Source organism: Xenopus tropicalis, chromosome 5 (assembly GCF_000004195.4).
Source record: "Xenopus tropicalis strain Nigerian chromosome 5, UCB_Xtro_10.0, whole genome shotgun sequence".
NCBI classification, from domain to species: domain Eukaryota; kingdom Metazoa; phylum Chordata; class Amphibia; order Anura; family Pipidae; genus Xenopus; species Xenopus tropicalis.
Genome location: NC_030681.2, coordinates 77,370,838 through 77,394,435, shown reverse-complemented (window position 1 = coordinate 77,394,435; position 23,598 = coordinate 77,370,838). Strand labels below are relative to the sequence as shown.

Here is a 23,598-nt window from a genome sequence, read left to right as displayed (position 1 = left end):
CGTTACTGCTGTTTATACCTATCTGTAAATATTCTGAGAGTGTAATCAAAATATTTATTTAAGTGTTTTTCCCATGTTATCTCTTCTGATGAAATGACTGGAATAAGGGTACAGAGAGGCCAGGGGTACAGCACTAGAGAAAGCACACATAGTAGGTGATGGGCGATGTAAATGTTTGTGAAATAATCAAACTCCCTGCAAAGTTCAGGAAGAATGGATCTTCTAAGCCACCTAGTAACAACTATGATGTTTGAACATGTGAAATTAAATATTATGGTCTTCCAATGATCCTCATCTCTCACCACAATGTATGTATCAGCTGCGTGTATCATAGCCTTCGCAAACATACAAGCCACTGTTTGCCTATACTTTATAAATAACCTAATAAAGACTATTGTAGCTTTTTAGCAAATCTCTAATTTAAGTTATAAATGAAGCAAGTTAAGATGCCATATTGCCTGGTGCTAGAGAATGCAGATGCATGTGTTACAGGAAACAGAAGATGCACAGACTTTATTACCAAAAAGCAAAATATCTGTTTATACTGAGGGTAACTGAGCAGAAGCGCAGGATGATTCAGACAAACTGCATAGAACTATTTATATGTTTAATGATAATAAAACAGATGAATGGATCTACTGGGCTTTTACTACAATGAATCTAAAGATGCAATGCTAGCGAGTGTTCTTGCCACAATGATAGCTACGTTTGAGCTTAAGAAGGGAACTTGGCACAGCTGCAGAGGATTTTAATGAGATTTATTTTATTTCTTTTTATTAATAGAAACAACAAGTAGTTTAGATTATCTGCTTTAATTTTGTTTCTAGCATTGATAGTACAAAGTGAGATATAACCAGTTCTCTCATACACAAAGTGGGCAAGACCTAGCAGATTAAATAGTTTGGTTGAATATGAAGACAGTTAGCCATGATGCATAATGGCTCAGATTTGGTACCAGATTAATGGAGCCTGTGCCCAACAGAATCTAGTTGGCTAGAAATCTTGGAAAACTTTTGGGATTTGGCTTAATCCTGCACCAACTGCTTCCTTACTATAGATGGATGCCTTATATTGGGAAAATAGGCCAGTTTTGTCCCATCACCTGCAGTAATGGTCTAACAATATGTTAAAAATACCCAAATTCCATTTACCCCACAATGTACCTTTATATGGTTGACCCCAGGAACAAACCTAAATGGGACTAAGCTGGAGGACTGTGCAGGAACAAAGCCTGGGTCCTACACACACACAAACACATGAACCCCAAAGAGAAGAAGTAATTTCCTTCTATTTTGCACAAAAGTATTATGAATTTAAGGGGTATTTCACCTTAAAATTAAATTTTAGTATGATGTAGACATGATGTGATATTTTAAAACAATTTTAACCGAGACATAGTTCTTTTTTGGTAGTTGAATTGTTTAGCTTTTAATTCTCTCTAGCTCCTTTCCTATCCATTTTACCCTAGCAACCAGGCAATGATTTAATTGACAGGTTAGAAGACGAATAGGAGAGGGCATTAATAGAAAGATAATTATTAAAAAGTAACAATACAGTTGTAGCCTCACAGGCAGGGCCGTATATATATATATATATATATATATATATATACAGTGGAGGAAATAATTATTTGACCCCTCACTGATTTTGTAAGTTTGTCCAATGACAAAGAAATGAAAAGTCTCAGAACAGTATAATTTCAATGGTAGGTTTATTTTAACAGTGGCAGATAGCACATCAAATGGAAAATCGAAAAAATAACTTTAAATAAAAGATAGCAACTGATTTGCATTTCATTGAGTGAAATAAGTTTTTGAACCCTCTAACAAAAAAAGACAATACTTAGTGGAAAAACCCTTGTTTGCAAGCACAGAGGTCAAACGTTTCTTGTAATTGATGACCAAGTTTGCGCACATTTTAGGAGGAATGTTGGTCCCACTCCTCTTTGCAGATCATCTCTAAATCCCTAAGGTTTCGAGGCTGTCTCTGTGCAACTCTGAGCTTGAGCTCCCTCCATAGGTTTTCTATTGGATTAAGGTCCGGAGACTGACTAGGCCACTCCATGACCTTAATGTGCTTCTTCTTGAGCCACTCCTTTGTTGCCTTTGCTGTATGTTTTGGGGCATTGTCGTGCTGGAACACCCATCCACGACCCATTTTCAGTTTCCTGGCAGAGGGAAGGAGGTTGTCGTTCAGGATTTCACGATACATGGCTCCGTCCATTTTCCCGTTAATGCGAATAAGTTGTCCTGTGCCCTTAGCAGAAAAACACCCCCAAAGCAAAATGTTTCCACCCCCATGCTTGACGGTGGGGACGGTGTTTTGGGGGTCATAGGCAGCATTTTTCTTCCTCCAAACACAGCGAGTTGAGTTAATGCCAAAGAGCTCTATTTTGGTCTCATCAGACCACAGCACCTTCTCCCAGTCACTCACAGAATCATTCAGGTGTTCATTGGCAAACTTCAGACGGGCCTGCACATGTGCCTTCTTGAGCAGGGGGACCTTGCGAGCCCTGCAGGATTTTAATCCATTGCGGTGTAATGTGTTTCCAATGGTTTTCTTGGTGACTGTGGTCCCTGCTAATTTGAGGTCTTTAACTAACTCCTCCCGTGTAGTTCTAGGATGCTTTTTCACCTTTCTCAGAATCATTGACAGCCCACGAGGTGAGATCTTGCGTGGAGCCCCAGAGCGAGGTCGATTGATGGTCATTTTGTGCTCCTTCCATTTTCGAACAATCGCACCAACAGTTGTCACCTTCTCTCCCAGCTTCTTGCTAATGGTTTTGTAGCCCATTCCAGCCTTGTGCAGGTCTACAATTTTGTCTCTGACATCCTTGGACAGCTCTTTGGTCTTTCCCATGTTGGAGAGTTTGGAGTCTGCTTGATTGATTGATTCTGTGGACAGGTGTCTTTTATACAGGTGACTAGTTAAGACAGGTGTCCTTAATGAGGTTGACTAATTGAGTAGAAGTGTCTAACCACTCTGTGGGAGCCAGAACTCTTAATGGTTGGTAGGGGTTCAAAAACTTATTTCACTCAATGAAATGCAAATCAGTTGCTATCTTTTATTTAAAGTTATTTTTTCGATTTTCCTTTTGATGTGCTATCTGCCACTGTTAAAATAAACCTACCATTGAAATGATACTGTTCTGAGACTTTTCATTTCTTTGTCATTGGACAAACTTACAAAATCAGTGAGGGGTCAAATAATTATTTCCTCCACTGTATATATATATATATATATATATATATATATATAGGCACCCAAGGGCCTGTGCCTAGGGCGGCAGCATTAGGGGGACAGCTCTCGGGTGCCTATATAAGCAATACTTTTTAAAAAATAAAAAACCTGCCAGAGACTACCTGCGTAAATCAAGTGGCAGAGCTGGGGGGGTGAAGGGGCACCCAGCGATTTTTTGTCAGACATGATGTCACTCATAACAGAAGTGACTTCACACACGTCACATCACTTCTAGGGTGGCACCAGACCTAAATACAGCACTGCTAATAGGACAACAGTCTTTGCCTAGGTCATAGACCCTAAAAATACAAGCTACAACACAGCAGATTATGAGAAATAACATTTTTGTTGGAGAGGCTACAAATAGAAGGCTTTATTTAGCCAACATGTTAAGTTTGGAGGTTTACATGATAAGTCCACTAGTATGCCTAGGACCTGCTGAAAGCTTGAACAACTCTTACCTTCCAATGACCAAATTCATTAAGAATGGTACCGAGTTTTTTAGTAGTGATGTGTAATTTATGTGTGGCAATGGCAGGCTTAGGATCCCTCCAATCAATGGAAAGACGATGATGCCAAAGACGTTCTCCTTCATGAATCTGTGTAGATGCAATGCTTGGGTCAAACCTATGGACTTCACACCCTCTGCTGGCCATATTGACTTCAAAATTGTTGTCATCTTCACCCAGTCTAAAAACAAAAAAATATATATTTAGCATTAAAACATCTTAGCTGGCTATGGGCAGGTTTCCTCTTACTCTTTCAATAAGGATGTGCTGAGGGCCAACTTAATGCATACATAGGAATCATATACCTGAATCTTGTCTAGCCTAAACCTTCATTTCCTGACTTTCACAAGTGCCCAGGCAGGCTATTTAAAGGAAAACCAAAATGTTTCTGCATTACTGTCTATATGCTCCTTCAACAGAGGATTCTCTACATATTTAACCTTATTTTACTGCATGTCTGCATTTATATATTTAATTGGAGTCGATTTAATGTTTGTCTTGGCAGAGGTATTCTCCACAGAGAGGTCATAAACACATTTTGCTGTTCTCAATAATATGCACTGATGAGGACTTGCAGAGAAGATTTGTCTCCCAAGATTAGGTATGCTTCATACTTTACTTCGTTTTTAAAACTGTTTGATAATAAATTATAAAATCCGATTTCATATAATCAGCTCCTCTGTCCCCCTGCAATGGCAGTAGCAGGTGCACGTAACTTCAATGGCCACATTCCATCCCAATAGTCACACGTTAACAGTGTACAGCACCTTAATATCATAAAATGCCTTTATTAAATGCACATGGCTTAACCTCGGATACAGCGATGTTTCAGGCCCCACTTGGCCCTTTATCAAGACTGATAAGGGCCAAGTGGTGCCTGAAATGTTGCTGTATCCGAGGTTAAGCCATGTTCATTTAATAAGGGTGCTGTACACTGCTCATCGTTTAAGTTATAAAACTGTCTGATGGTTATGCTATACTGAGATGAAAAATTTTCTGTTGATTAATAATCAGGTCAGTATATATTAAAAGTCAACAAAACACCCATATTTGCCAGTAGACATTTTCAACAGAAGCAAATTGCAGTTGTAAACAATGCTTATTACTATAAACACTGTATTTTTCATTAGTTATATTTGAGAAAATATGATTGCACTATATGTTGGACATGGGCACAGTGAAATAACCTTCATCAAAGACAAACTTAAAACTGATGAAGAAAAAACAAATTAACAGTTGCAAATGCAACTCACTTGTTCGGTCTGCTGAAGTCAAAACTGCAACGTTTATGAATAAGGGGAAATACATTAGTCTCCTGTGTGATAGTGAAGGATCCATCACTACCTTACAGAGGCTAAAAAACTATGGCTCAGTGCTTTTTATACTGGTGTATATGGCTGTCCTAGCACTACTAGACTCTCTACATCTCATGGAGCCCTATACAAGGCCAACGTAAAGCCCAAGTTAGGTTTTCTGAAGAGTCAGTGACGCTTTCTGAACCTTTGACATGGCTTTTCAGTTGTAATTGTAATTACACTGTATGTACTGTGCTGTCATCCTATGATAAAAGAATATTATATTTAATTTATACGTACAGTAATGTATAGAGGCCTCAATATATTTAACAATGAAAATCTCTCAATTTCAATCATGGGAAACCAAACACATTTCGCTGAATGTGAAGTCGTTCTAATGGGTAAGGATAACAAAAGCAGTGTATTACCAGATTGTTTTAAATGCCAGCCTTTATCAGGAGCCTTCTTGTACTCTTAAGGAGTCGGACTGACTACGCATCATTAAAAACAAAATTCTTGGCAAGAACATCCTTGTGGAATGACTGCCTACAGCATAGTTCAGTGATGAAGTTTATATTATGAACACTAATTACTTTTATCTTCAGAATTTCTTTCAAGAGTGGGATATAATAGACAATATTAAATACTTTAGTACCTATGCAAAAATAAAGACTGTATTTCCAGCTAATTAATTAGAATTAAAATATGCCTTAGGTATAAGACTTTTGCTTTCCTATACTCAAACGTAAGTTATTGTGTACAGAGGTCCTTGAAAGGATTCTATACCATAGGGTATTTGTTTTTTTATTGCTGGCGAAGCATGCACTAAAAACTAACAGCAGAGAAATGTCATTGTTGCAACTGCATGGCACCAGTCCTCTCAGCATTACTGTCACTCCCCTCTAGCCTAGATACATTATAATACCATGGAACCTCCAGAGACTTTTTAATAAAGAATTCAAATTACTTTTTACCAATCATCTGTATTGTGAGGATGCAGACATGCAATATGGAGCATCAGAAATACAAGGGATTTTCTGCATGTCTATAAAAATAATATAAGCAGGCTTGGGTAGAGATGGCATCTAAATGGGTGTGTAAACTGGTTATGCATTAAAGCTATTTCTTTTTAACTAAAAAGGACAGCATTACAAAAAGTTCTAACAGGGCATGAGTTTCCAATAATCTGAAAAAATGTGTTATGTAAACTGTGACTTGAGTTTCTATGAAAAGGGGAGCAGTGGTACAGAGCACAGCCACATTAAACACTGGAGAATCTATAAGTGACACTGCTAACCATATTCCTCTCCAGGGACATATGGGAAATAATTTATATGGTGCTTAAGCAGGATTCTCATGCAAATCTTTGCCATTTAGAATGATATGAAAGCCCAAGCAGTGACATCATAGCACTTATCTGGAAATATGTCAGTCCTGTAAAGGCATTTACTGACAAGGCTGATAGGAATGTTTTGATTCAGGACCATCAAATAGCATTTCAGCTTCTCACTTATAATTAGTGTCATAAAGTTTTCATGAAGAGGGAAAGACTGTTTATAAAAATGCACCCGCCCACCACCACCAACCCACAAGCCATGTTCAGTGCTCAGTTTTCCACTAAATGCTGTTTATTTCTAAATAAAAGAATTTAAGACACTATGATTTTGGCTGATCTATCACATATTCTAGCTACAGTCAAGATAGAACTCATATTAGAACTCACATTAGGGGTCCAATTCTGGGGGATGTACTATTCAGAGGTTACAGCAGGTCAGGCAGTATAAAATTGGGCAGATCTCAATTGGGCAGGTTTGATTTCCTGTCGGATCGGGGACTGCATTGGCTCATTGATGCTTTCCTCGCTCCAATGGCATTTATGCCTGCTGTTTTTAGCTAACTCACTCCAATGGCAGCTATGGGCCTATGCCCACCCTTTTTAATTAACTCTGCAAAAGAGCAGATTGCAAAATGCATGACCACCTTTAGTCTGATTGTAGGCACCCTGACCATTTACAGGTATGGGACCACCTGTAATCCAGAATGATTGGGACCTGGGGTTTTCCGATAAGAGATCTTTTCTATAATTTGGATCTCCATACCTTAAGTTTACTAAAAAAGTAATTTAAATATTAAATAAACACTGTAGGATTGTTTTGCTTTCAATAAGGATTCAGTATATCTTACCATTTTATTATTACAGAGAAAAGGGAAATCATTTTAAAAAATTTGAATTATTTGCTTATAATTAAGTCTATGGAGATGGGCTTTCTGGATAATTGATCCTATACCTGTTTTAAAATGGCCCTGAACAGAATAGTGCCACTAGCTGCAACTATGCTTCATTGATGGTTGGTATGCAATTAAATTACATTTAAATGAAGCATCTTCCAGGATTGTGGTTACCTCCGTTTAACAAGCAGGCATAGCCCTTCCACTACACACAAAAGGGTCTGCCTCATAGTGGCCTTGGACTGAAGGCTTATTATAAAAGTCTGTCTATTAAATATGCTAGCAACAGTTGAGTTTTTTTAGGTAAACATTACAGATAGTTACAGTCTGTTGCAGTTTCCAATGTTTAAGTGTTTCTTGAAACCTACATGGAGCTATAAACCTTTCAGCGGTTTGTATTTTCATAATCAGTGGAGGAAAGTGGCTTTCAGTGACTCACAATTAATCTTTGTATGTAACTTCAATTCCACGTCTGCATACTATCAGTTAATTCAAATCTCTTTGGAACTGCTGCAATGTGATAAGAAAAGGCTTTTCTAAGAACTGGAGAGGGGTTGGCTTGGCACTAAGCCTTTTAAATGTCAGATCTTGCCAAGTGTTGCTGTAGGTTTCCATCTGGCAACAGTGCCGAGCAGCTACAAGGATAATGTGAAGTCTAAAAGTAGCCAATATTAAGGAACATGTAAAATATGATCTAGAGATTTTGTGTTGAATTTGAACATATTCTGCTGCTAAACTACAACAACCACCATCATTCTCCTGGGGTCTAGTAACAACTGGGGGGGGGGGTAAATTCTTAGTCTAGTACCAAACACTGTACTTTCTTACAACAAACATTTCAGTGTCAGAGAAGAACTGTCAGAACATCAAAGCTCTAGAAGTAAAAGCATAAGTGTTGATGAATTAAATGGTGCATAGGTGAAAACATATCCTGCAAAGTATCAAATTGGTTCTCCCAGAAACTGAAAAGAATGATTAATTGCAGGGGTTTGCAGATTTTTAGAGTTAAAGCCTGGCTTTCTAGTTACAAATTCCATCCCCATTAATGCATGTGTATTACCGCATCCCGCCATATACTGTTATTACAAAAATACCTATGATAGCAAATGATTGTCCACTCCATATACTAACTAGACCAACTGTGGCTTACATTGGGTTTTCAAGAATATATATAATATTTTCCTTAAACATCAACCCAACTGGCCTTCAGAATGACACCGCCCAATGCTTCTGGCTCCCTGAAGGGGCCATCCCTACAGATTAGGTTTATAGTAATAAATGTATGCAACAAAATTTTTACTCAACCAGCAGAATGAAAATTGTAAATTATGCCGCAGGGCAACCAACTCCCAGTGAAATGCTGGGACTGAAATACAGGAGCACCTAGAGGTAGACAGTTACAAAAATGGACAAGAACAGAACAAATTTGGTAAACATATCAAAATAATTTATAAAAAATAAATCAGTACATTTTTTACTTCCCTGAGATCTATGTATGTGATTTGCTAATGGGATTGAATTACAAAGAAAACATTATCACCAATTACCCCAGGGAGTAGACACGACATTGTTTATTTCTGATTTGATGCGCCAAGTTAAATTTCTCATCTAAGCAGACAGTCCAAGGTTTACTGGCATCCACAGACTGATCTGTCTGTCCATTTTTTATCCTGTGAGAGCAGATGATCTGTGGGGGAAAAACATAATTTCTGTCCAATGAAATATGTTTCTCTTACATGTCAAGAGTACCTGTAGATCATTCACTAGACAATGTAATCCTAAACTAAATAAAAAACGAAATTAATTAGGAAATCATTGATATAAAGAGACCATAAATATTAATTTCTATTCAGGGTGTACTGATTAGAGAAGCAAAGGAGAAAAGGTCGTTCATAATGAAGTTTGAAACAATAATTTTACTGTCATTTCCAAAATGTATCAGTTAATAGAGCTTCTCCAGCAGAATCCTGCATTGACATGAGATAAGTTTTCCAAAAACACAAACAGATTTTTTTTATATTTAATTTTGAAATGTCACATGGGGCTAGCCATATTTCCCAGGGTGCTACAGCCATGTGACCTGTGCTCTAAAAATCTTCAGTCACACTTTACTGCTGCGCTGCAAGTTGAAGTGACATCACCCCCCCACAGCAGCCAATCAGCAGAACAATGGGAAGGTAGCAAAATAGTAGCTCCCAGTAGATATCAGAATAGCACTCAATTGTAAGAAATCCAAGTCCAGCTTGGGTCTCCTCCAGTTACATGGGAGTAGGAGAAACAATAGGTTACCTGAAAGCAGTTCTAATGTGTAGCGCTGGCTCCTTCTGAAAGCTCAGACTCAGGCACAATGCACTGAGATGGCGCCTACACACCAATATTACAACTGAAAAAAATACATTTGTTGGTTCAAGAATAAAAGTTTAAATGGTAGAAAGAATTATTTACTATGTAAACAGTGTAATTTAGAAATAAAAAGTACACCATCATGACAGTATCCCTTTAATATTCATTTTTAGAAGCATATTTATCAATGGGTGAACGTTAGAGCTGACCATTTGATAAATATACTTTTAAAAATCCCATAGGAATGAATAGAAAGTGGGTGAATTTTTCTGTGGTGAGCTCTAATCTCACATTTTGATAAATCTGCCTCTTAATGTCAGATTAAGAGTGTCAGTGTCAAAAATATAATAATTTCTAGCAGAGTTTATTGGAAGGGAAGGCAATATTCAGCACTCCCAGCATTCCCCCACCAGTCAGTTAAAGCTACACAGTAGCCGGACTGCTAAAAAATATGCTTGCAAGGCAGCTATATATATATATATATATATATATATATATATATATATAGTGAAGAGCACACCAGAATGCAAATGCAATACCTGGGTGCCAGAGCAGCAGAAATGGAATAAAAATTGGAAAGTGTCGGCACTCACAGGATTCTCACGATAGTACTCACGGACAATAAATCATAGTTGGATGCAATAAGGTGAGATTTATTGATCCTATGTTTCGGTTCCTTACTGGAACCTTCGTCAGGGTTCCAGGACAAAGGTTCCAGTAAGGAACCGAAACTTAGGCTCAATAAACCTCACCTATGATTTTTTGTCCGTGAGTACTATTGTGAGAATCCTGTGAGTGCCGACACTTTCCAATTTTTATTCCATTTCTGCTGCTCTGGCACCCAGGTATTGCATTTGCATTCTGGTGTGCTCTTCACTATATATATATATATATATATATATATATATATATATATATATATAAAATGCTGAATATGCATCATGAGGTTTTTCCCAGCTGTTACTTTAATCTCTAAACTGCATTCTCATTGTTGTAAACGTGGCCATGCACAGGCAGATTTAAAATGTTGATTCGGCTCCTTCAGGCTGATTCGGCACCTAATCTGCCAGTGTGTGGATGCCCCCAACGGGCCCAGCCAACTGATATTGCCCAGATATCAATCAGGCATGTTTAATTTTCCTGTGCGAGGCATCTGCACGTTGATGGGGCCCTCAATTCGACTGTCTGCATACTATTATGATCTAATTGTTGGGCCAAGGGCCATTGCCCAACTCAAGGTAGGCATATTGGTGAAAGAGCTGCTCCTTAGGCAACCTCACCAAATGAGTGAATCTTGTATGGCCAGTTTTGGTTAACTTTATTATAAATAATAAAGAAAAATATATCAAAAGTGCTCTAATTAGGGCCCCACTGTGGCAGAACTGCTGTTCCTAAAACATCTTTCAGCTCCTGATTCTGTTTATGTTATCTTCTGTTCCCCATCTGGCCTGCCAGTCAATTTTCTGCTTATTCAGCTCTCCTATAATCTGGCTTTTGCTGCCCTGCAAATCTCTCCTTTTTGCCATGCTTCCAAATCCCAATAGGCCACTTTAACATGACAGTTCAATCACTAGTATATAGTGAACTGTCAAACCAACCAATGATGTTGGAGTCTGATTACATCAAACTCAATTTTCTAAAAGTACTACATGGTCTGGCATATTTGAATGACCCTTGTAGTGTTCTTGCTAGAAAGTTGCAATACTGTTTTCAGCCAATAGAAATCAGTATACATATGGATTTAAATAATGTGTGTCACTGTTTAATTCTCGCAAGAGAATTGATACTGAAGTATCTAGCAGAAAATACATGCTGGAAGCTAATTCTTTCTGATATCTTAACATAATAGTTTTGACTGTAAAAATCAGTTGACTAAAGGAGAAGAAGGAACGACTAAATCAATGAGGTTTGTCAACTGGTTAAGCATCTCCCAGTGATTATAATCTCTAACCTCATACCCCAGGCCAGAGTTGCTCTTCTCTATAAAATGCACTGGCCCAGGGTATTTTTGTAGAGAGCAATGCATTGCCATTTTGCTTCAGGTCTCTGTGATCCTAACTGCTACTTTGGGTTTTGTACATGTGCAAGTTTTAAGTAAATATTTTACCCTATTGCCCGTAAGCAACACCCAGAGCAGCAGTAAGGATAGCAGGTACTGGAAGCAGTGGTTTAATCTTCAGAGGGGCCTGGCGCAGAGTAGCAAATTCACCTGGCCCCTGCCCTGACACACTTGTCTATAAATCCCTGCTCCCTGCCCACTCTCCTACCTGGGTGCCAGCGTGGACCAAAGATTTACATGCAAAATGGAGCAAGCAGACCCCACGGTCCAGGCCCCCCTGTCCTCTGGACCCCCGTGACTGTGGGCTCTGCTTCCTTTTTTGTTACACCACTGACTGGAAGCAAGATGGTCACACAGTGCTCTCTGCAATAGTACTCAAGGTAAGTGCAGTTTTCAGCACTGGACCAGGGTTAATGAGTATAATTACTGGGAGGGGACTAACTAATTGTCATCCCCAGTGAATAACCCTTTCCATCTCTTTTAAAAAAGTGCAGAACAAGCCAAGGTGTGAATAAATATTCTCCTGAGATTGTATGCATATAACTGAAAATGCACATGTCCAATTGTTACTTACCTGAGTTGTTGTTATGTAGCGCAGAAACCTTATGGCCTCACTGTCAAGCGAATGAGAAGAACTTGCCCAAGGCTGTAAGTCAATATGCCAACGGATGGGCTGTAAGAAAGAGGACACATTAAGCATTAGCAAAGGAATCTTCCAAAGCCTTCAAGCAACAAATTCTACTGAATAAATAGTGACACTTTCCAATTAAGCAGGAATGTGTCACTGTAAGAAACTTTTAATTTTGTTATAATATTTTAAGGCTGCTGCAGCAATGATAACATATTTTTATTTCCCCCATGATGTTTTAGTTTTGTTGAAATTGCCAATTCAGGGGATAGAGGAGAGGAGAACACAATTAAATAACCAGACCCCCATAAGTGGATTTCTGTAGTTACTTTGTTTATATATACAATTAAATTAGCTTTTACATTAACACTGGTGTTGCTAAAAATTAACATTCATTCCTCAATACATAAAGTGTCCCTGACATATCTGAACTGATACTGTGTGTGTTAGTCCTGGATGGTTAGTCATTAGTTTGTTGAGAATTTTATAGCTTTTTCTACATTTATTTAAATCTGCTGCTTGAGTGTCAAGGTCCCCATACACGGGCCGACTATAGCTGCCGATATCGGCCCCTTGGACCGATTCGGCAGATAATCGGCCCGTGTATGGGCAAAACAGAGCGGCCTGGCCGACCGATATCTGGCCTGAAATTGGCCAGATCTCGATCGGGCAGGTTAGAAAATCCGGTCGGATCGGGGACCGCATCGGCTCGTTGATGCGGTCCCCGAATCGACTGCCCCATAACCACAAATGTAATCCGATCATTTGGCCCCAGGGCCAAACGATCGGATTATTTTTTTTTATGTTACTTTCTACCCGATATCGCCCACCCGTAGGTGGGGATATCGGGTGAAGATCCGCTCGCTTGGCGACATCGCCAAGCGAGCGGATCTTATAGTGTATGGGCACCTTTACATATGTAGGAACTGATTTATGAACATACATGCTAAATTTTACCAGTGCAGTTAACCAATCAGATCTTTGCTTTCATATTATAACTTTTGGTAGTGTGATTAAAACTAACTGTATGTCTGGAACAGTGTGTTCATTGTAAACTTCTTTATGCTAGACAACATAAACTCTAAAGGTGGCCATACACGCACCGATAATATCGTACGAAACCTCGTTTCGTACGATATTCGGTGCGTGTATGGTATGTCGGCGAGTCGACCGATATCGCAGGAAGCTGCTGATATCGGACGACTCGCCGATCGGACCAGTTGGAAAATTTTGATTGGGCGCCATAGAAGGCGCCTGACCAAAATCTCCCTTCAGCGCTGAATCGGCAGAAGGAGGTAGAAATCCTATTGTTTCTACCTCCTTACCTGCCGATTCAGCCCTGAATGGTGTGTGGCGGATCTGACGATGTTTTGTGCGACCGATGGTCGCCACGTGTATGGCCATCTTTAGATTACAAAACACTACCAGTGCCATATCATGGGAAATTGCTAAAGGTGCATTCCAGAGATAAGCGACTGCGTTAAGTAGTAGAAAATGATTACATTGAATCTTTAAAAGCATAAGGTGAGGTATTGGGTAGGTCATCTAAAGGCAAGGCAAATATCTTTGGGCTAAGGTCACCAATCCATTAGTCTTTTGTTCAGACCAGAATTACTTTGAAGAAACAACTTGGCTTCTTTGCATACAAAATGACATCATGTGGCTTAAGTTATGTTCATTATGTCGGCTTCGGTTGATTTATGGGATGGCAATTCCTCCAAATTTGTACCTGCAGCTATCAGACAACAGTGGTAGGTACAGTTAAATACTAAATTAAATCCCCTTTAAAAAAAAATAATTCTCATTAATTACTTTATTAAGATTAGCAAGTTTTCTACCATTCTTCATGGGAATTTTGTAAGAGAATTTTGTAAGAGATGTAGATACTCTATGAACATTATGGCAGCTCCCACTGAGATTATTAAACAGTAACATAAATGTATACGTTTGTATACGTGTTTTACATAACATTCAAAGCCAAGTGGGTTTATCCGCAGGCATCAGCCAGTAGTTATTTATGTTTCCAAAAATGTATCACAACTTTCCTGACTGTCAGGAACATTTGTTTGTTATTAACAAACTGACCCATTTCTCATTTGTTTTTGATTTGTTAGAATGTGTTTGACTCCTCTGGGCAATCTGATCTAATGGGTGGTAGAGCTAAACCTTACTTACCAGCAGTATCAGTGCTATCACCATTTAGAATCCTTAATCCCTGATGGGAATCACATGGGGGAGAAAGGATTTGGACAGATTGTTCTAGCACCAAAAATAGATGTTAAACCTAAAAACCCAATTAATGTCTTGCTGAGCTTCTGCTTCGTAAAAATAAAGCCCTTAGTTTTATTATAGCAATCTGTATATGTAATAAGCAGATTTAAAGGGAAACTCCACCAGAATAATAAAAAAAAACATTGTGCTGCATTAAAGTACATTTTTAGCTCTGGGAATCCCCACTCTACACAATAATGCAGAGACTCAATTTTCTGCCACATTATTTCTATGTTTCTACTAAAGCCAGGCTATTATTTTGTAATACTGACCAGAGACCAAGAGTTCTTTATGTTTCTATCCAAATAATTGGCAGTATGAATGCTGCTTGAAATGATCTGACAGTTACTACATATGAACACACTCAGATTTAACGTTGTGCTCTGATGCACTGGAAGCAAAGCTGTCAGCCAAACTCATGTCAAGAGGGAGATAATGATCCACTCAGGTCTTTTAAGAACTTTTTTGATGTTATCATTTAGTTTAAAGAGGAATTCAAGCTTAAAACACAGGACTGGATCATGATCACCCTCATGACATGAGGTTGCTTTACAGCCCTGTGGAAGCATCTGGACAGTTGCTGTATTAAAGTGTGATACCGTTAGCTTCTTCTCTTCATGACAGGGTATGATAAACCCCAATACCAAAAGAAATGATTAATTTTTTTTTGCTTTTCTGCCAGTTGCAGCACATTTTTTTCATCTATGCACAGGCTATGACCTATGTTAAGCTGCATTGTAACCAACCAGAAAGCTGGGTTTTATACTACAAGTATGTGAATGTGAATTATGAATTATTGGACAGAAAAAAGGATATAAATCAATAACAATTTACAGGTATGGGACCCTTTATCCAAAATGCTCAGGACCTGAGGTATTCTGGATAAGGGGTCTTTCCGTAATTTGACTCTCCTAAGTCTACTAAAAATGATTTAAACAGTAATAAACCCAATAGGATTGTTTGGCTCCAATAAGGATTAATTACATCTTAGTTGGGATCAAGTACAAGGTATTGATTTATTATTACAGAGAAAAGGGAAACTATTTTAAAAAATGTGAATTATTTGGTTAAAATGGAGTCTATGGGAGATGGTCTTTCCGTAATTTGGAACTCTCTGGATAATGGGATTTTGGTATACAGCATATAATGAATAAAATGCATGGTTTCTTAGTGTTTACTGAATAGATTATCTTCAGTTCCTGCTACCCTTAGTTAAATTCACTTTGTGCTTTGTTATGCATCTGAACAGCAGTGCTTGTGAGAGGGATGGGAACCACTTCTGATAGGGTAAATGGGCAAGGATGCAGAACGGGCTACCAGCTTATTCTATCTATTATATACAGCTAATTAATACTAGAGATTTGTGAAGCTCAATAGAGCACAGCTCCTTGTGAATTTTGCATACCTTTGTGAAAGCTGTTAACTTTTATGCTTTGACTGAAACAACTTTAGTAGGTAATGCTACATTGGCTTAGTTATTATTCGCAAAGACAAACAGAAGAACACTTCAGTGGTGCTAGACCAGTTAATGCTACAAATGGTACATATAGTACAGAAACAATAACAACAATCCAGTATGCATGCCTAGTATGTCACAGGATTTCTATTTTGTTATCACAAGACAGGTCCACAATTCCCCTTCCCTTTAAAGCCACAGACATGAGTCTGAAAATGAAAATCTGCTTGCATAACAAATACTATTAAAATAAAGTTATCTATAAACATAAAAAAAAGAAAAGATAATTCTGCTGAACTGCAAAGACAGACAATCATGTATAAAACTATGCAGATCTGAGACACAAATGCAATAAAACATTTTCCCAAAAGGATATGTAATTATAAATATCACCTGAGGTCATAAAAACCAACAGTGGGTCCTGACAGCACTAATCATTCCTGTCAGCAACTTCCTCAATAGTGAGTCAATTAGTAGTGTCTACCCCAGCAGACACACCTGGTATGGGAAGACAAATGCGCCTTCCGCTGTTCCAGAGGCACTAAGATGACCATTACTGTCAACTGTCTCTTTTTCCAAGCAATTTAACTATACAGCCCCTATCGTACTATCTAGCTCTTCATTCTTATAGAACCTACATTCTCTACACTTAACAGACACTTCTAAGTTAAGGTTCTATGCCCAAAAGGTATTGTGAGTTGTACGTCAGCAACATCTGAAATTCCACTATTTGTTCAACACAGATATGAAGCATTACCATCACCATCTTACCCTACTGTTACCATCTTGTTCTTGTCTACTTACGATCTGTTATTCTTCTTATATACAGCTGTTTCTCATTATGAATCCATTATTTGTTGGTCCCATGATATTCACATCTATTTGCATCCCTTTAAGTGCAGCTATTGTGGATGGTTAGATAGCATTGAATCCATAATTTAATCCATATTACCACAACAGAAATGCTTATATTCCTATTCCAGGCTGACTCATAACTATATATATACCAACAAGGATCAACAGGCTACCATTTTGGGACAATCAATTCCAGGAAATAACACCAGGGTACAGATGTTAAATTTGCTCATTTGTATTCAAGCGGCATTCTTTATTTTCTTAAGAGAATAGCGCTTCAATGTTATTTTTTTCTAGCATACTGGCCACAAGGATGGCAAAATAAGTGCAGGCTAATATTTCCCTTACTATACATTAATTCATTTGGCCTATTTGCTGATTCATCTTCCTTCACAAATGCGGTGTACATTATTCTTATCCAGGAATAACAGAACTTGATTGTGCTTGCTCAGAGAAAGCATGTCAGTTAGGACAATTAGACAGTGACTCAGATACTGTAGGGAGCGGTCGTTTAGGTTCTCTTTCATGTTTTTTTTTTTTCATTCCTTCCTTTGTTCTTATTTGTTTTAATTAGTAGGTACTTTCACTTACTAGTGTCCCTGCTTGCATGGGTTGCACCATGGAGTTAAACATGTTAAACAATGAGCCATCTGTGCATTAGCTGGACCATGCTGCAGGCAGTCCTCTGTTACAGTTTGCTTAAAAATCATAACAGGACAGTAAACTATTGCTTGCTCAATGGTACAATGAGATGTTTATTGATTGTGGCATCACTGCAGTCACAGTACCAGTGGCCTGCATGAAGTGGCATTACATATGTACACTTTATTTAAATATTACATATAAAAAAGAGCATTGCTTGAGTTCATAGTCCAGAGAAGTGGTTCTCTACTTCCTGTCAACTTTTATCCAAAAAAGCTGATGGTTGGCATGTCAGTGAACCACAATAGGCAATATTCACAAGTTAGCAATACCATACAAAGAGATTTTTAAAGCTCTGTCATTTCAGCTGAAAATTGCTATTCGTTTTTTTTCAACAAGCCATCAAGTATAAGGTATGCGTAGGAGTACATTTCAAAGTTGAAAATGGTGTAGATGATGGCTTACGTATATTTCTGTAGAACAGCAGTGTACACATCCATATAACTGCATTACAAGTGTCCAGCAACTAAAGAATGAGGGTCCTATTTTAACTACTACCCCAGTTTGTATTAACACTTGTAGGGACCCATAGGGTTAACATGTCCCTATGGATTTAAACCCTGCAGCTTCCTTGGTTTGTGCTGTTACTGGGAAAAGACCCATGTATCAGTTTAGAGTTTGCCTATGTATCTTATTGGTTTACAGGTAGACCACTACTTAGGCAGGGGGGTGGGTCTTCCTCTTTGGCTGCATCTGCTGACCCAGGTGGATGTTCCACTGAGCCTGGGATCAACAGGGCCCCAGTAAAGTGAGTACCCTAGAGGCTGTATCTACTCTAGAGAAGTTGGGGACAGGGACCCCATGAATGAGGAATAGTAAGTGTCAAGATAACTTATAAGGAGCACTTTTTAGGAAAGTGAGATAGTGAGATTATTTAGAAAGAGCAGTTTTCCGGCTCCAACCAGGAAATTAACTGGAAGTACTCTTCCCTACAGGCATTGTTGCCTTAGAGCCGGACAAGGTTAAGACACAGGTATCAGGTCAGTTCCTAACCCTGATCCATAGTCGGCTGTGAGGGATCCTTGGCTGCTAAGGGACTCCCTGAGGATACAGATACTTGGCCTGGCTACTGCCCGCAGGGAGGCCGTGCTGGTTGGTGGTCCTTACCTTCCCCACCCTCGGCTGAGGTGGGTTATACGGGTACAGGGCCGCCATCAGAAATCATGGGGCCCCTCACAAAAAAAATTTCTGGGCCCCCCTCCCACCAGTACAAAGGACTCACAGATATGAGACATTGGTAGCCAGCAGGGCCCCCCTAATACATTGGTAGCCAGCAGGGCCCCCCCTAATGCATTGGTATCCAGCAGTGCCCCCCCCAGTATATTGGTAGCCAGCTTTGCCCCCTTCCCCAAGTACATTGGTAGCCAGCTGTGCCCCCCTTGCCCCAGTACATTGGTAGCCAGCTTTGCCCCCCTTCCCCCAGTACATTGGTAGCCAGCTTTGCCCCCCTTGCCCCAGTACATTGGTAGCCAGCTGTGCCCCCCTTGCCCCAGTACATTGGTAGCCAGCTGTGCCCCCCTTCCCCCAGTACATTGGTAGCCAGCTGTGCCCCCCTTCCCCCAGTACATTGGTAGCCAGCGTCTTGTTGGTCGTCGGCGGTGGCGGCAGCGGCTTTGCGCTCCTCAGGCAAGGCCCTTCCTGCATGACACCTCGGCGCTTCTGAGTGCCGAAAGAAGCCAGGCCCTTTTATAAGGTTGCGCCCCGTTGCGCTGACGTGATGTACGCACGGGGCGCGACCAATAGGATCACCCGCTGACCACCAATGACAGGGCCCGGAATCGATTTGAGGGGGCTCGAGCTACTAAGAAAACTTTAGCACGGCCGGGCCCTCTTTTAAAGTTAAAATCGTCCGGGCCCGGGACAGCTGTACCCCCTGTGCTCCCCTGATGGCGGCCCTGCGGGTGGACACCATATTTTTCTACTTTCTGTGCAATTACCTGATATCTGCTCTGTGTGAGTATTACTAAAACCCTGCAAATTGATTGTCTCTGACAATAAACCATTTCTATTGTTCAACTGCAAGAACCTTCTGGTGCCCATTTGTTACTTTGCACCACACACAGCTACAGTGAGTTGTAGTAGCACTACACCATAGCTCCGTTTGGTCACTTACACATAGCGAAGGCCCATCCTGAAGAATTGAGTCACATGTACCCCATGCTCTAAACCTATCTAGCCGTGCTGTTGGCTTGGTTACAGCCAAGAAAGGGTTACACACTCTTGTCCACTGACCTGCACCAGACCATGTATGGTAAACGAGGATATTTGATTGGCTTCAAAGGCAATGTCCAAGGACTCCTAAGTCCTATACAATAAAGGTCCTTTTGACCAATTCGGCTTATCTGCCCATGTATGGGCATGAATGATGGGCCTCCCTAACCGTCAGCTGGCCTGAAATCTATCAGATCTTGATCGGGCGGGTTTGATTTTTCCGTCAAATCGTTGATGCTGCCCCCGAACCGACGGCGCCTATATCCGCCATTTTAATTCAATCGTTTGGCCCTAGGGCCTGAATTAGCCCGATATCCGATACCTGTAGGTGGGCATATCGGGAGAAGATCTGCTCCCTTGGAAAACCTAGCCGAGCGAGCAAATCTTACCGTGGTTCAAGGTTCCTGTGCCTGCTGTACACTCTTCTTACATGCCTATTATGTGCCCAATGGATGGCAATGATGGTCATTTGTTGTGCATTGAACACAAGGAAGGTTAGGTAAATCACTGCCAGGGCAGCCATTACAGGAATTCAAGTGGTATGACAGCAAGGGGACACTCATTGTTGTTTTGTATAGCACTAAGGGTCCCAAATCTTACACTTGTATATACAGTAATATTGTTAAAACTGCCCTAAGTATTTTTACAACACGTTCTGTTTTTATGTCTTGTGTAAACTTGCTTCAGCTCTTCCTGGCTCTGACAGTGACTCACGGTACAGCTGCTTGGTTGTTATTAATTTCAATTTTGCCTAATGTCACTCAGAGAAATCTATGTACAGGTTATTTGCTCCACTATCTCTTATAAGAAAGGGCTGAAGTTAATTTGCATGTGTGTTTACTCTAAGAAACCAATTTCATGCATTTTTTCTTTGATGTCTTTATATTCTTTCTACAAAGTACTACATAAATGCTATTTGGTTTTTCTGGATTCAGTTACATGATAAAAAAAGCAAATTGATAGGTCAGTTGTTAGGTGAGTTTTATTATTCTTTAAAATCACCATTGCAAAATATATTGTGTTTTCAAAAATGATTGTGTCCCTATGTGAATGTCATAAACTCATCAACTGCTATTTTTCTTCTATTTTCATAATAAAATAATGCAGTGTAACCTGTACTAGTACAGCCCCAATAGAAGGAATGGGGTGCTTTTTTCCTCTGCTTCTTTGTGATGGAACGCAAGAGAACACCAACCATAGAGGAGCGCAGGAAAAAACAATTGTGAGTACAAGCCCTTAAATAACTTTATTGCCCATTGGCCAATATGACAAGAAAAGCAAAACAGTGGTAGGAGGTTCTTTAATCACACATATACATAACTGGACGGTCAAGAATGATTTCACAGGAACATCTTCAGCTGCTGCGTTGCCCTCGTTCTGCATATAACTAAAAAGGGAGTGGCTTAGGTGAAATTTTGGGACAGAACAAAGCCTGCTCTACTGTTGTGCCCATATATCTCATTTATACTTAAAAAACACCGGGAAGTATTTTTAGTGTGGGATAGCAACAAAAGTGTCTTAAGGGCATCATAAAACAGAAATTCTGCCCTGTAAACAATAATAACCATCACATCTAACAACTATGCCAATTTGCCAGTTCCAAAGATAAAGAACTTGCAAGGGCATGTAGAATTATACATACTTAAAAACCAGTGTAATTGGCATAGGGCGCGGTGAAGGTACCTAACAAATTAATTTAGTTTTAATGGTGATCTAATTCTCGGCGGCATAGGTTGATTCAGAAATAAAATACTGCACTTTCTCCAAATATTTCTTAATTCTTTATCCAAAATACCATGTCTTATGTTTAAAGCATACATATCCTATAAAAATGATGAATGTACCAGTGAATTATACTCCTTTAAATATAGAAGGATTGTGCTTAAAAAAGTTGTGTTTCAGACTGATTTATAGAGAAATTCCACCAAAACCCCACTAGTCCCGCCCATCTGTTCCACTTCCTGCTGGCTGAATTCTCTGGATGAGCTGGGGAGCCGGCGGTTCTCAGTACACTGCACTGTAGGACAGGAACCAATCAGCAGCTAGGCTGACCTGATAGGGAACTGAATCATGTCTTTGCTTATATATTATTCATAATTGCCTACAAAATTAGGGTTTTTCCTATTTATCCAATATGTCTCCTTTAAATATACATAAAAACATTGCTATACTATAGTTTAAAGCACAGAAATAAACATAAATGTATCCTATCCACCACTTTGTATCCTCCTAAAAGAGCCAGACCCACAGTTTGGGAATCACTGCATTAAAGGTTATAGACGCACAGACAGAATGTTATCTGATGTTTGTGTATTGTACATTCCCTTTGTGCTTCCTAACAATCGCTCTTGTGTCAGAAAGGAGCTCTTGCTGGCTATCACTGAATGTTATTGTCAGAAACTACACTAAGCTATATTGAGCTCTAGTGCACAGCTGTTCTTTTTGTAAAGGCCACGAAATGGGGTAAGTGTCATAGTTACTTGAATATGAGAAACAAGCACGATTTTCCTAAGCTCATGACCTCACAACAAATGGCATGAATGTCTGGCGTAGCCTTATGTCATTTTGGTGCCCACAGAAAAAATATAACTGCAGGCATGGTGGTAGTAGCCTTGTTAGACAGAAGTGAAGAGTTCCACACAAACAAAAGGTGCTGGCCAATGGCACTAAAATAAGAATATCATCCCATCAGTAGGGATGGTCAAAGTGAGACTAGCATGTTTTATTTATGCAGCAGTGGAGAAGGGCCTTAGAGGAAGACAACAAAAGGCACTAAAAGAGGCAGCATTCAGTAAAGACTACACCAGAACAAAAAAATCATAGAAAAGTGTTAAAGAGACAAGTTGAAGGCCTACTCGTAGCAAGGTAATACAGACAGCATCAACTGGAGTAAATGGGTGTTAGTGTTCATGCTTCTTTACAAGTAATATATTTTGCCATGGCCATGTCCATAACTAAAAGAAAGTTCTTAGCTAGAATTTACGTATGCAATAAACCAATGGTTCCCAGTTCTTGGACCTCAACAATTGGGATGTAGGGCTCATTTCCTCATGCAGCGGGGTGCAAAGTGCAAAAACCAAGTGCAGGCCATCATGTTTTTTGCACGTTGCACCATCATTTGCTTATTGCCCACAGACACAGACATATTAGTTCCATAATAGAGAAAGCCCTATGTCTCTCTAATGTATCCCTGCATGGTTTTACCCCAGATATATTATCAAACGATGATTTATCCGAATGACATTTTTAAGTTATGCCACCAAAAAGCAATATTGATAAACGCCAGCAAAATGGGGCTAATAACTCAAAAAAATGTACACGTAAATTGTAATCTGCATTTGCATGAAAAGTGTCGTACTCCAAATTCACTAAATTTGATTCCAAAGGGTACAAAACCACTGTACTCACAAAACGAAGTAAGGATTTCGGGAATCTGGCATTCTTGTTACTACAATAATATTTCTTATCCCAACATCTTACACCTAGTGGTGTAACTAGCATTAGCCAAGTCTTCCACTGCCCTCTGGACTCAAGTACTAGAAATCCCCTACCTTTCCACCCAGATATATATGCCTCTGTCAAGGGCGTACAGGTGCTCCCAGTGGTCACGCCACTGCTAACACCAAATCCACAAACTTCTTAATTACTACTTTACATATTTTTTTTAACACCACCCTATGGCAAAAAAATGTTTCTTACTCCAAAATGTTGCAGTAACACAGTTTAAATAGTTTAACTTCCTTTTTTAATCTGACATTATTAATGCTGTTAATTTGGTTAATAACAACAAAAACTTCAAA

General features: G+C 39.4%; 1 protein-coding gene across 3 annotated transcripts in view; it reads right to left on the bottom strand.

Annotated features, from left to right (window-relative positions):
* The window catches only part of mettl24 (methyltransferase like 24), a 31,878-nt gene that overhangs the window by 2,980 nt on the left and 5,300 nt on the right, over positions 1–23,598 (bottom strand). The window contains exons 1-4 of one of the 3 annotated variants that reach the window (XM_031901533.1): positions 14,479–14,517; positions 12,250–12,348; positions 8,821–8,960; positions 3,702–3,930 (exon numbers count right to left, since the gene is read on the bottom strand). In XM_031901533.1, the coding sequence (XP_031757393.1) occupies positions 3,702–3,930; positions 8,821–8,960; positions 12,250–12,348; positions 14,479–14,502 (492 nt within the window). In that variant the 5' untranslated portion in view covers positions 14,503–14,517. Of the gene's footprint in view, positions 1–3,701; positions 3,931–8,820; positions 8,961–12,249; positions 12,349–14,478; positions 14,518–23,598 lie in introns of those variants that run through there. The other 2 variants (NM_001127109.1, XM_031901534.1) reach the window with 2 other exon arrangements.